Source organism: Felis catus, chromosome B2 (genome assembly GCF_018350175.1).
Source record: "Felis catus isolate Fca126 chromosome B2, F.catus_Fca126_mat1.0, whole genome shotgun sequence".
Lineage (NCBI taxonomy): Eukaryota > Metazoa > Chordata > Mammalia > Carnivora > Felidae > Felis > Felis catus.
Window position 1 is genome coordinate 99,661,672 of NC_058372.1, and position 15,057 is coordinate 99,676,728.

General features: G+C 37.7%; 1 protein-coding gene across 2 annotated transcripts in view; it reads left to right on the forward strand.

Moving 5' to 3' along the window:
* Nucleotides 1-11,099, forward strand: part of RPF2 (ribosome production factor 2 homolog) — a 33,397-nt gene extending 22,298 nt beyond the window's left edge. For both annotated transcript variants that reach the window (XM_003986464.6, XM_019831086.3), the window contains exons 8-10: nucleotides 4,182-4,284; nucleotides 9,980-10,124; nucleotides 10,908-11,099. In XM_003986464.6, the coding sequence (XP_003986513.1) occupies nucleotides 4,182-4,284; nucleotides 9,980-10,124; nucleotides 10,908-11,087 (428 nt within the window). In that variant the 3' untranslated portion in view covers nucleotides 11,088-11,099. The remainder of the gene's footprint in view (nucleotides 1-4,181; nucleotides 4,285-9,979; nucleotides 10,125-10,907) is intronic.
* The last annotated feature ends 3,958 nt before the right edge of the window (nucleotides 11,100-15,057 follow it).

Sequence of the window (15,057 nt, forward strand, 5' to 3'; positions counted from 1 at the left end):
TTGTAGGCTTTTTTAGAGAATGGAACTGTGAATTAAGATTTGTTTGTTAAGATAAAATGTATCTGAGTTCATACTGAAACTTCTAACTTAAATTTAGGACCAAAGGATCTTAACTTCATTGACTTCACATACGTACCTTCTTTCGTCCATGAAAAAAATCCAGGTTCTCAGTGATCCAACACAAGTATGCATTTCTTTTATACTGTACTACCTACCATACAGTGTTACTACTGATGATGTGAATATTGAGTGCAGTTGAAGGTTTTGTTGTGTTGTTTTTGGGGTTTTTTGCAGTTCTTTTTGTCTATAAAATACATCCTGCTAAGAATATATGGTCAAATCACTGTTTTGAAGTCACTTGAAACAGTTCTTTTCTGTATGATTATGCCTTCAGCTCAGTACGCAGGTTCATTTGTTTTCAGTTTTTAGGGATTACTTTAAATTTTTAAATTTTAAATTATATAACTTTTGAGATCTGCTTTACATAAAAGCAAGTCTGCATATTTAAAGATTTAAAATTTGATGGTTTTTGACATATGTAATACACCTGTGAAAACACCACTTCTGTCAAGGTACAGAACCTATTACACCCAAAAATTAGCCTGTGTCCCTGTGCAATCTATCCTATTTCTGTATTCTAAGCAAACATTAATCTGCTTTCTGTGATTATGGATTAGTTTGCATTTTATAGAGCGTTAGATGAATAGAATCACAGTGTGTACACTACAGTATGTACTTTTTTTGGTCTGGCTTCTTTCACTCAGCTTGTTTTGAGATTTGTTGGATCTATCAGTTCATTTCTTTTTATTGCTGAACTGTATTCCATTTATAGCTGTTTCACAATTTGTTTATTTTGTCATCTGTCAGTGGACACTTAGGTTGATTCCAGCTTTTGATTAGATCAAAATTTTGGTGAGTAGAGCTGCTATGAACACTTCTATTCAGGGGGCACCTGAGTGGCTCAGTCTTAGGTTAACTGTGTGACTTTGGCTCAGGTTATAATTTCATGGTTTGTGAATTCAAGCCCTGAGTCAGGCTCTGTACTGACAGTTCAGAGCCTGGAGCCTGCTTCCCATTCAGTCTCCCTCTGTCTCTCTGCCCCTCCCCCTCTCATGCTATGTCTCTCTCTCTCTCAAAAATAAATAAACGTTAAAAAATTAAAACATTTATATACAAATTTTTTGTGAGGGCCTATGATTTCATTTCTTGGGGCGCCTGGGTGGCTCCATCGATTAAGCATTCAACTCTTGATTTCGGCTCAAGTCACGATCCCAGGGTCGTGAGATTGAGCCCTAACGTTGGGCTCTGGGCTAGGCGTGGAGCCTGCTTGAGATTCTCTCTCTCCCTCTCCCCCTCCCTTGCTTGTGCTCGCTTTCAAGAAAATTTTTTTTGATCAGTAGAGCTGCTGTGAGCATTTATATACAGATTTTTGTGAAGGCATATGGTTTCATTTCTTTTGGGTAAATACCTAGCTGGGAATGGAATGGAATGGAATGGAATGGTAGGGTCATTTGAATAGCGTATGTTTAACATTTTAAGAAACTGTTCTCCAATACGGTTGTACCATTTTACGTTCCTACCAATGGTGTATGAAAAGCTCCAGTTCCACTGCCTTGCCAATACTTGGTAGACCATTCTTTTTAATTTTAGTTATTCTAACGAATATTGTATGCTCATAGTATGTGTTTCTAAATAATTTCTATAAAATTTCTAAAAAATTTCTATAAAATAAAGTAGTGCTATTGTTGAAGTTGTAGTTTGCATTTTCTGATGATTAATGATGTTGAACATCCTTTTGTGTGCTTATTGGCCATTCACATATTTTTGGTGAAGTATCTATTCAAATCTTTGCCTTATTATTATTATTATTTTTTTGGAGGTTATTTGTCTTCTTGAGTAATAAGGAATAAGGTGTGTGGGGGGAGGGGGGAGCAGAGAGGGAGAGGGAAGTCCTTTGTCTCTTTGTCTGATACACAGTCTTTGAATGTTTCCTCCCAATCTGTGGCTTGCCTTTTTTTTCAGTGACGTCTTTCAAAGAACAGAAGGTTTTTGTTTTGTTTTGTTTTGTTTTAAAAGAAGCTTTCCCTGTTTTATTTTTAACATTTATTTAATTTTGAGAGAGAGAGAGAGAATATGTGAGCTGGGGGGGTGGGGGATAGAGGATCCAAAGCAGACTCTGTGCTGACAGCAGACAACCCAACGTGGAGCTCGAACTCACAAACCGTGAGATCATGACTTGAGCTGAAGTCAGACATTTAAGTGATTGTGCCACCCAGGTGTCCTGAGCAGAAGTTTTTGATTTTTGTGACGTCTGTTTTACATTTTTTTTCTGTAATGGTATGTTCTTCCTGTATTTTAAGAAGCCTTTGCTTACCTCAGCAGCATCACAAAGACTTTTTCTAGTATTTTCTTGTTGAAATCTTAAGAGTTTTAGGTTTTGCATTTAGTTATGATCATGAGTTAATTTTTGTGTATGGTGTGAGGAAAGGGCCAGTGATTTTAAAACTTTCTACTTCAGGGCCCCTGGGTGACTCAGTCAGTTAAACATCCAACTTCAGCTCAGGTCATGATCTTGTGCTTCATGGTTTCGAGCCCCACATCAAACTCTGTGCTGACAGCTCTCAGGGCCTGGAGCCTGCTTCGGATTCTGTGTCTCCCTCTTTCTTTGCCCCTCCCTTGCTCACGCTCTGTTTCTCTCTCTCAAAAATAAGCATTAAAAAAAAAAAATTCTACCATCATTTTTTTCCTTTGCATTCTTAAAAGCTTATGGAAGAAACACATATTCCTGCTGTATGATTTACATTACAAAAGCTGCTTCAGGGAAACTGAAATGTACATATCTTGTTCCCCAGAAAGATTGACTTCACTAGTGCTTCCAACACAATGAGGGGGACTTTATTAACTTGGCCACTGAAGGAGAGTTAGATTTTGACAAAATAATGGGAGCCCTGTTTATTGATTATGATGCAAATTTAGATCAGATTACTTTGAAAAAGTACATACTTGGTTTATAAAAATATCCTTGAGGGATTTTTGTTGGGGGAGTAGGGAAGGGTGGTATATACATGTGCATACACAGTTGTTCCTCTTTTATACACGTTAGTGATTTTCTTTTAGTTAACCATGAGAAGGGAAAAAGCAAACAACAAAGGATGTGTATGTCCATGCACTGGAGATGTTTCTCATCTGAGCTAATCGGAAGTGAGAAGGACAATGCTGGGTGGCTACAAATTGGGACCCAATGAGTTTTTCTGTTTACTACATCACTTGCCTTGGGGCATTTCTTTCTAATTAAGTTGGATAAACTTTTATGTATAACTTTTTCTTACCTAAATATTATTTGTGTATTTATGTTTAGCCTTCTTGGGGTTCAGTTTTCTTGGCTGTAAAATGAGGGACCAAACTTGTTTTTCAGACTTTTTTCATTCTTGTGCTACCTTCATACCTTTAGCCAAGTCCACATAGTATTATGGTGGTGTTCTCCGAAGAGGTTTCTTTACACTGACTCCTCTTTTTACAAGGAAACTTTATGTCTCTGCCGTGAATGGCAAATGGTATCTGATAAAAAGATAAATAATACATAGTAAATTATTCTGCCTGTGTATCATTCAAGATCACTTCATGTGCCACCCGTGGGGAAACAGCCTATTCATGGATCTCAGTGGTTCTTTTCTGGCTTTAACAATTTAGTTTGCTATCTTTGCTCATTTAATTGAGATTTCCTGTTAGAATTTTCTTGTGTCTTGGCTTCTACCATAAAACAGAGGCCAGTTTGATTTAACAAAGTTTGAACAGCTGTTTTTATAGGAATTTGCCATCTTAACCTACCTGTCTCCTAGATAAAAAAATTTATGCTTTGATTTACATTTGTAAAAAAGTGAACCTGCATGATAAATGTGATGGACTCTTATGCTGAGCATTGGCTTAGAAGGAGAACTTCACAACTGAAAAATTACATGGTTTAGTGAGCTAAACACGGAAAAATAGTCATGAGCTTAAATGGTAAAGGGATGAGAGTCTCAGACATTGTTCGGGGACCAGTTTTTGTGCCACCTTTTTATCTTTTTTTGTGAGCAGTGGCACAAAATGGAGCATCGACAGTCCAGCTCTCTGTAACTGAATTTAAAAACATGTTAGTTTTTTGTCTTTTGTTTTTTTAACAACCTAAAATTTGTTTTTAGATTTCTTCAGAGGCCCCACAGTATCAAATATCCGCCTGGCTGGTTTAGAGTATGTTCTGCACTTCACTGCACTGAACGGGAAGATTTACTTTCGAAGCTACAAGTGAGTGCATTTGTTAGTATACTCTTGAATCCAGGGCTACAGCACTTTAGTGTGACTTTTATAGAGCTTGAACTTAGAATTGGCGTTTGGTCCGAAGTTTGTCTGGAGAGTTGGCAGACAAGCAGTGGCAGGCACAGCAGCTCTGTGCTGATCCTCAGATGTGTCATCCCCCTGCTCACGTCTGCCTCTGAAACCCTGCTTTTCCAGGGCCCCAGAGCATCTGGTGCTGCAGTCCTCCGAGCTTAGAACACTAATTCATTGTGCAATATCTCCTTTTTCTTGACTGGATTTAGAACACCGAGTCACAGGTCTTAGACCAGCCAAAGCAAATCTCAAAACTCTGAGTCTTCTGAGCCTAAAAACTGGAGTCTGAATGGAACGAGCACATTCAGTGGCTCTTTTACCCTCTTCAGCCTAGCCCTTCTACCCCTACCACAATATAAATACGAATCCTAACGCTCTGATTTTATTTTCATTAAAAAGCTTAATGACATGCTACAATTGTGCCTTTTGAGATAAGCATGATTTTTTTTTCTTATTTATAACAAAGTGTTGGCCCTGGCTGATCAAGCCCACACTTGCCTAGAGAATATATTGACTTCCACAAGCTGCCTTCCTTTGTACATGAAAGACCGATGCCCGTTTTTGAGCTATGGTATGGAAGTGCAGCCTGAGAGCCACTGACAGTTCAGTGTTGACAGTGACTTGTGTGCCTTTGTGCTATACGTGCAGCCACTTGGGGACTTCAGCATTTCATCTATGGTTTAATTTTTTTTTTTTTTTTAAAGTAAACTGTACCCACAACGTGGGGCTTGAACTCATGACCCTGAAAGCAAGAGTCATATGCTCTACTGATGAGCCAGCCAGGCACCCCTCATTTTGGTTTTTCTCCTTCATGATGAGATACCTGGTTGACTAGCTTCTATCAATGAACGTCCAAATGAAAGTAAATATTCACCTTTTTTGTTAATAATTTACATCTTTGTCTCAATTGTATTGAGTCAGAGATAACTCCACTCTTCTCACTATATGTTTGGTGTCATCATTTCTGTTTTTCTATTTTCCTTTTGTTTAGATAATAATAATAGGGAAAATGCAATAAAATAATCCACATGATTGCAAGAAGTAGTTAGGGATTTTATAATCATTTTTAGCTGGTTGAGATTGAAAGCCCCTTAAATGTGTTGGAATTTCCCAACTTACTTTGGGGCTGTGAAGAATATATTATAAAGTAGATAGCTCCAATTTATAGAACAAGAAAGATGAAAAATCACTAAATAAAAAGAATCTTTTTGGAAACTTGTGTTAAGCAGGCCCTAGGGACATAAAGGAGCTAAAAATATAAAGATCAAAATCTTTGAGGATGAAAAATGGGTAACAGTAATCTAAAACTCTTTCATTGTAAATAGTTTCAAAGAAAGTATTCACTTATATCAGAACTCATATTTAGTGAAAAGAAAGATTAATTTGTAAAGAAAGAAATGCAGAGATAATAAAATGGTCAGAAAATTAGTAAATCAGACTTCGAAACATGGATAAATTAGCAGTGTAACTACACATATCTACCCATCCACTTACTTTAAGAAGAATTAACTGGAATCACTGTTAGGTTAGCATGGCATAACCATTTCCATCCCTTAGTGGGAAAAAAAAAAAGGTTTGAATTTTTCAGATCAGAGACCTTAGAGTAAACTTTTAACCCCAGGTATTTTGTATAGGCCCTGTAATACCTGTTAGCTGTTGATTTAAAATAGAAAATAGACTGTGGGTGCCTGCCTGGCTGAGTCAGTGGAGCATACAGCTCTTGATCTCGGAGTTGTGAGTTCGAGTCCCATGTTGGGTGTAGAGATTGCTTAAAAATAAGATCTTTAAAAAAAAAAAAAGTATTGTGTGATTGAGAGCAAGATGCTAGTGGAGAAAAAAATCACTAGATTAGTTTAGCCTGCAGGGGCTGTGCCCCACTTGGGAAAGGAAGAAAGAAGTGGTCTGAGGAATGAACATCACCTCTGAGCCTAGTGACTTGGCTCAGAGCCAGGCATTAGCCACATGACTTAGGCAGAGCACTTCTCCGGGCCTCCGTTTTTCCTTTGCAAAATGTAGTGATGCTATTTTGGTAATTCTGCAGCCCCTCTGTGATCAACAGTAATTCCTTTATAAGGGGGAAAGAGTTGCAGGTAGAGGTGGGAATATGCCAGAGAAGTGTGCCTGACTTCGTGTGGTTCCTTAGGCATTCTTGCGAGCTACACTTCTGTGTCCTGCCTTTGCTTTTACCTGGAACAGTTGGTACAAGGTAATAGGTAACATTACCACACATTACTTGTGAAGATTAACAAGGTTAACTTTATAAAATGGCTTAGAGTTTCTTGAATGAAAGGAAGTGTAAACATGAAATTGTGTTAATTGTTTGATCTGACCTTTTGGGGGAATAAATCATATTGTTAACTGGCCTCTTCCTGTATATTCTATAGTAATCAATTCCTCATATGTGAGTGATCATTTGTATTCCTTGGAGAATTTTATTCACTTAGAAAGTTAAAGTTCTGAATATAAAAATTTTTAGTAACTGCCACATTTGCCTTTACGATGGCATTTGTAAGGTTTTATGGGGAGAAACATGCAAAACGAAGTATTAGCATACCTTAAAAAGCAAACAACATTATAGGCAAGAAAACAATATCAGCAGAAGAGAGGGATATGGAAGGGAGAAAAGTAAAGAAATTAAACTTGAACAAAAGTGGTAATGGCAGTCTTTCTCAAGAAATAGGCAAACAGTATTTTAAAATATACAGAAATTACCCATCAACATATCTTATAGCTTGAGCCCATCTGAAAGCAAAGGAGCTGGGTTGTCTTTGTGTCTTATAGTATATAACCTTGCGGAATTGAATATCACTTTTGATTACAGGGAGCCAAAACAAAACAAAGCTTGAGATGGAGATTAATAGGCATATTGGTATAACACTTCTTGGCGTAGGTACTTGGCTGGAGACGTGATGGCCTAGAATTGAAATGTCTATCTTTAAAAAAATAAAAAAAGTGTGAGATGAATAATAGAATGGGGGTGAAGGAAAAGGGTTTCAATTGTGTTTTTAACGGGTTAGTGTCAGTCTCTTCTTTTTGCTTAGTGTGATTATAAAAATCATTTATAAATTCTCTATTAATACATTTCCTCAATCATTTTAGATTCTAGATTTCATTGTTAAAAGTTTAATCAAGTTGGGACGCCAGGGTGGCTCAGTCAAATAAGTGTCTGACTTCAGCTCACGTCCTGATCTCGTGGTTTATGAGTTCAAGCCCCACATTGGGCTCCATGCTGCGTGGAGCCTGCTTGAGATTCTCTCTCTCTCATGCCCTGTCTCTCAAAACAAACTATAAAAAATATTAAAAAATAAAAAGTTTAACAAAGAGAAAGGATTAAAGGTCTATCACCAGCAACCATATGTAGAAAACTGATATCTGGAGAAAGTTTTCTTCTATTTCTGTCCGTTTGATGTGCCAGTAAACCTGCTCAGTGAAGTAATTCAGATAAGATCATCTATACAGACAGTATGGCACTGTAACTTAATTCTTTGGTAAATGGCAACACATGTAGTTATATATATACATGTAATTATGTAGAAAATCTTAATTATATACACCACTCAAAAGGTTACTCTGTTAGGAGGACACTTTCATAAATTAAAAGGTACTTGGGTAACATGAATCCATCAGGCATGCCAGGAGCTGTTCTAGATCTACAACTCTTTCATTTAGCTGAAAATCAGCATTTTAAGTGGTAGAAACATTTTTAGTTTGACATTTTTATATATACAATGTTTCTGATGTCTTAAATAGTCTGCTGAACACAAGACATTAATCAAGATATTTTGATGGGAGTTCAGCTTTAAATATCCTTTATTGGAGGTACTGAAAGTGTGGATGCAAAAGCAGAAGTATGTGTGTTAGAACTGAGTCAAATGGTCACTGCTACCATATGCTTTGAATTAGCTTTTATGGAAGATGCCCTGATATCACCATTTAGTTTCTAAAAGTATTTTCCCCACAGTGGGCCTGAGGCAGGCATTCTCTCAACTGTCTTCTACTGGAACCAGTATGCAGAGAGTGGCCTGAAGGCTCCTGTTTTGGCTTTTTTCTCTCTGCTTGCTCCCTTCAAGTCCCATAAAATATTCACGCTACCTTGTACTGTTATTGGAGCTTTTTTTTTTTTTTTTTTTTAACACTTCTGCTTTTGACATATCCTAGGCTGGTGTTCGTTTTGTTTTCTTTTTGTCTTGTTCAATTGGGTATAAATAACTATCTGATACAGCATATCTGTCATTATGACTCTTCTTGCAGCTAGTGGATGTACCTCCCATGGGTGGACTGTCTGCATGTGACGCGTTTAGGGCCCAAAGGGCTGTTAATGAGCTTATTATGCACATTCACTTCTGCTTCCTGGTGTTTTCTTGTTCTTGGGTATTCCTTACTGTGCTCTACTCTTACGTTCTTTCTCTTCTCTCATGTCATTTGTTGTCTCTCTCTCATTCCATCTTTGGTGTGAAAAGTTTGACCTTTTATAAATATTGTTTTCATTCAATTCTTAAAGTCCATGTGGAGATCTGGCCACTATAACAAATTGAGTCAGCTCAAATAATTGCCGGGTCTTTGAGCTGTTCTTGACTGTTCTGTGACTCACAAAAAGAATTTGTTAGTCTCCCTTCCTCCGGTTTCCACATTCCTTATCTGTTTCCACATCCATAGCTATTTGGACATATGTTATCTAGAAAGTTGTGGTTTTGTTATATTAAGCTTTTAAAATTCATTCCAGTCTATGGAGATCAGTAAATGTCTGTACTATGGACAAAAGTGGATTCTGAATGGATCTTTAAAGAAATAAGAATTGTTGGGGCACATGGGTGGCTCATTCAGTTGAGCGTCTGACTTTAGCTCAGATCATGATCTCACAGTTTGTAGGTTCAAGCCCCACATCAGGCTGTGTGCTGACAGCTCAGAGCCTGGAGCCTGCTTTGGATTCTGTGTCTCCATCTCTCTCAGTCTCTCCCCCCGCTCATGCCCTGTCTCTCTTTCTGCCTCAAAAATAAACATTAAAGAAATAAGAATTGTTAATCATGTAAGCATAACATTTCAAAGGGCCAACTGAAAATGTTTTTATAATTATGTAAATCTGTAAGTAAGATGAAGAAGTCAAATCAAAGGATTCCATTTCTTAAAACAGTTGTCTGTCTCACTTGCTGTTTCTCAACAGTATTGTATACTTTTGTGTTTGATTTTTAAAAACCAGCAAGCCAAAGAATATACTTGGCCTAAATGTGTAAAGCATTTAAGAAGTTTAGGCTCCTAGAGGCACCTGAGTGTCTCAGTTGGTGGGCATCTGACTTTGGCTCAGGTCATGGTCTCACACTCTGTGGGTTCGAGCCCCGCATCAAGCTCTGTGCTGACACTTCAGACCCTGGAGTTTGCTTCCGATTCTGTGTCTCCCTCTCTCTCTGCCCCTCCCCTGCTCATGCTCTGTCTCTCTCTGTCTTAAAAATAAATAAAAACATTTTAAAAAAGAAGTTTAGCCTCCTAAAGACAGTGTCATTTTATGGAACTGTAGTTCTCTTGAACAAAAATATTTGAGGGGATAAGGATTCCATCAAAGTCAAAGCAACTTTTTCTTTCTTTCTTTCTTTCTTTTTTTTTTTATTTCACAAAGGTTGCTGTTGAAGAAGTCTGGTTGTAAAACACCAAGGATTGAATTGGAAGAGATGGGGCCCTCATTGGATCTGGTTCTGAGGAGGACACATCTGGCGTCAGATGATCTTTACAGATTATCTATGAAAATGCCAAAAGCCCTCAAGGTTTATAACTTGCAGATTGGTGCCATATTTATTTGTATATTCCACTCTTCTTTCCAAAAAAGATTAGCAGCATAGTACATTAAAGAACGTACAGAAAGAGATCGAGAAAATAGATAAAATTAGACTCTCAGAACAAAGAAAAGGAGGAAGAAGCACATAAGCCAACTATAAAGGATAATAAAAGAGCTGTAGAAACCATGCATCAACTATGGCTGAGAGCTTTCTGGTAGCCAAGACTGCCAGTTTTCAGCAAGAAAGAATTGTGTGGGGCGTTGTGGAGATGGAGGATTTAGAGCACAGGATGTGTAACTCATATTGTTTAAAATGTGTTTGACTTTTGAATGTTTTTGAAAAACAAGTAGAAATGGCTTCTCTGGAATGCCAATAAAGATTGACTAGATAGTCACAATTCCTTAAGCTAAACACAGGAAATTCTCTCACTGGATGACAATGGTTAGTGTAGTCTATAGTATTGCTTTTCAACTGTTGTCTGACAGTTTACCTGGGAGTTGTTAGAAATGCTGAGTCTCAGGTCCCTAGGCCTTTTGAATTATAATATGCATTTTAACAAGATCCTTAAGTGATTTGTATGTACTTAAGTTTGGGAAGAAAAGTCTGTAGGCTTATAGACTATATTATTGAGTAGGAGCTCACCAATGGAAATTGTTAGTAAGACCTTTGTTGTACACTAGATTTTTACCAGTTTATGGTAGTAGAGACCATTACCTATATATATATGTATATATGTATATATATATATATATGTATATTCTTGTTTCATAGCCAAAGAAGAAGAAAAATGTCTCCCATGACACTTTTGGCACAACTTATGGAAGGATTCATATGCAGAAGCAAGACCTAAGCAAACTACAAACCAGGAAAATGAAGGGGTTGAAGAAGCGACCTGCAGAAAGGATAACAGAAGACCAGGAGAAAAAATCAAAGAGAATTAAAAAAAATTGATGGAACTAGCCAGTAACTGCAGTGTTATTGTAGTCTGTTTACCTAATAGAGTTATCAAGCATCAGTCATTTCAGAGTTTCTTACAAGATTTTATTGTATATTTTTAAAACATGGTAATTTACCTAAACTATATATAAATTTACCTAAACTTAAAAATATTATGAATTAGGTTGAAAGTAAGCCTCTTTTTATATATATATATTTTAAATTTTTTAAAATTTATTTTGAAAGAGCACAAGTGGAGAAGGGGCAGAGAGAGAGAGGAAGAGAGAGAGAATTCCAAGCAGGCTGTACACTGTGAGTGTGGAGCCGGATGCAGGGCTCGAACCCACAAACCGTGAGATCATGACCTGAGCCGAAATCAAGAGTCAGATGCTCAACCAACTGAGCCACCCAGCTGCCCCCTTTTAATTTTTTTTTTTAATGTTCGTTTATTTTTGAGAGGGAGATAGAAAGCATGTGCGTGGGGGAGGGGCATAAAGGGCGGGAAGAACAATCCCAAGCAGGCCCTGCACTGCCAACACAGAACCCCATGTGGTGCTCAAACCCATGAACTGCGAGATCACGACCCAAACTGAAATAAGAATCAGATGCACAACCAACTGAGCCACCCAAGCATCCCAAGCCTCTTACTTGAGACTTATCCTGGTGGGCCATTTTCTTTCAGTGTTATGGTATTCCCTTTGCCCTCTACCCACCCCCCCTCCTGCAAAGTCTCCTGTCTCATTGGATTGGTAGGTGAGGAGGGATCTCCAGAACAACGATTGGTATTTTAAAGAATTTCTGGATTAAGCTTTCAGTAAAGGGAGGAAGCCATGGAAAGTAGAATTGGCCCAAAGGAACTGTATACACGCCCAGTATGAAGTACCTGGAAAGTTAACCCCATCTTCCAGCACAGACCTATAGTCTGACTTTTGTTTTTTTACCTTTCTGTTATTTTATTTTGCCTGTTTGAGATTCATTTGAGATTTTTAACTTTGCGTCTTAAAACATTTCTCTAAGAGCATGTCCGGTACCTGATCATTGACATATTATCATACTATTGGTTTTTTTTGTTTCAAGTTTTTATTTAAATTTCAGTTCATTTACATACATACAGTATAATACTAATTTTAGGTTGTACTATTGGTTATCTGAAGAGATTCTGCCACTAAGCCCTATCCCCACTCCTGTGAAAGAAAGGCAGTGTTAGTAGGGCTAGAAGTGAGAGAGGAGAGAATTGGTAAGTTTTGAGACAGAGGGTACTTTAGGTACTGAGTAGCCCTGGGTAGTTAAAGGTCACATAAAGGCCCTGGGTGTTTGCACAGCAAGTGGGAATAAGCAAAAGCCAAACAGCTTGTTTTGAAATTTTCTTCAAGATGGGCCTTGTGCCTAGGAAATGGGAAGAAACTGTCCACTTCCTCCTCCTAGTGTTGCATACTTGTTTTCCTTAAATGTCGAATTTAGGTTCCTGGTAAAGAAGCTCCATGCAAGTGCAAACCTACCATGTTGTAAAAACACAAACTTCTATAAACTATGATTGTTCTAGGAAGTGGAAATGTTTTGTTTTTGATTCCATGTCAGGGGCCTGTGTGTACATTTATGGGAGTTTGCTGATACTAAGTCAAAGCTAGAGCCTCGGTTTTACCTTCCATATATTTTCCCTTGTAAACCTATTCCTTGGCCTTCCCTCTCCCCTTCCCTTTCCAGATGGCTAATACCTCTCATAAGAAAGGAGCTGTATTCATTTACACTTATTGCTTGATTATACATTTAACCAAAGACCATAGAGTTTTAGATCTGAAGCAGATGTTTACGTTTTATATTTTATGTCTGAATGGGGAGAAAAAGTTAAAATAATTCATATCCAGCCATCTATAAGTAAATGGATAGTAGGTGGGGAGAAGGGGAGTCATGAAAGGGGCATCAGAAATAGTGAATGCAGAGTTTTTCCCCAGTGCCTGACCCCGGACTTCCAGCTAACACTTTGGGAAATAGTGATGCAGCAAAGCAATGGGTCACATTAGCCACCTACAGGAAGGATGTTGTCATACGTTGACCTCTATCCCAGCAATTCAACTGATTTTAATGTACAGATGGCCACATTTTTGGTATGTGGGTCATTATCTTGGAGTGTTTTAAAAATTTTTGAGATTTGGTAATGCATCCTTTTGTTTCCTATGTAATTTTTTTTTTTAATGTTTTATTTTTGAGAGAGAGCGTGAGCAGGGGAAGGACAGAGAGAGAGGGGGAGCCACAGAATATGAAGCAGGCTCCAGGCTCTGAGCTGTCAGCACAGAGCCCAATGTGGGGCTTGAACCCATGGACCGCAAGATCATGACCTGAGCCAGAGCTGAATGCTTAATGACTTAGCCATCCAGGTGCCTCTCTTATGTAATTTTTATCTCAGATTATAGAGTGTCTAGTAAGTATTTGCATCCTATTCGGTAAGAGAAGTATATAGTATTACTGAGATGTAGTTGGAAGCCTTTTTTTCTCTCTCTCTTTTTTTTTTAAAGGAATCTTTGTTGTAGTTGTTGAGCCATCTGGAACCCTTGATCCACTATTTATATCACCATTTCTGTGGAAAGTACGTTTTAATTTCCACTTGTCCTTGAACTTAGGACACAGCATACATAAATTGGAGAGGTGGTAAACTGCCTGTCTTACTTCGTTTTTACTTAACCAAGTTTTACTTAATACTTTGGATTTTGGTAGATGAAGAATTTTTTTTTTAATACCAAATTCTTCTTTTTTCTAGGTTGTTAATACTGATACCAAGCTATATATAATTTCATGAAATTTGGTTCCTTTTTATAACCTAAATGCTACTATTTGTTTTCTTGGTATTGAACATAATCCAAAGTAGAGATGTTATTACTCAGGAAAGGAAGAAAAGAATTCACCCCAAGTCAGTTTTCAGTTATCTGATTACCTAGCTTCTTCTGATCTCTCTTTCTCTTTCCTTTCTCTTTCCTTTCTCTTTCCTTTCTTTCATGTCCCCCCAACCCCCAGGTGGGGCCAGGAGAAAAGCTTTATTTATAATGGAAGAAGTTAAAACTATTCCTAACATTTGACCAAGGAAAGGCTTGTTTTTAAACCGAATTTCAGGGGCAACTGGGTGGCTCATTCGGTTGAATGTCAGACTTAGGCTCAGGTCATGATCATGTGGTTCATGGATCGAGCTCTGTGTCAGGCTCTGTGCTGACGGCTCAGATGGATGGAGCCTGCTTTGGATTGCGTGTGTGTCTCTCCCTCTGCCCCTCCCCTGCTTGCTCTCTGTCTCTCTGAAAAATAAACATTAAAAATTCCTAAAAATAATAAACTGAATTTCAGTTATTGGTGCTTTGTCCATCATAAAATTCAGCGCCTGCAAATAAATATACAGGGTCTTCATTATATCAACAGTATTTTTAATAGATCGTCAACATGGTCAAAATATCCCCAAGCCGCATTAAAGACAAATATATCCTACCATATCTTCTACACAATTGAATAATGTTTTACACAATTTCATTATGTATATAATGAAATATATATGAATAATATTCTACACATTCATTGAAATAAGTTACTATGGACCAGGAGGTAAAATGGGCTCACTGGCTTGAGGTTTATACTAGCTGTGACAAAGTCAACTTGCTTTTAAATGTATATTGTTTTTCTCTTAAACCAACAACTTGAGTTCAAGTTTAAAAATAGCAAAACTGTCACTATGTTTCCTGTATCACCCAGAGTGGCCCATGTTAGGATTTAACTGTGCTTAGGTTGAATTGGAGCCATTTGCACTTTTTCCATTTGAAAGCTCTTTGGGAAAGAGTTTTAAAATAAGGGGAATATATAAGGTAAGCCTTTCTTTTTAGATAACATATGCATTTTAAGTCTATTTTTGTTCTTTTAAACAACTTTCCCTCCTCCCTCCCCAAATCCATTTCCCCCCCACCTCCACCTTCACACCCACTCTAGGGCATCAGAAGATGGGTTCCAAACA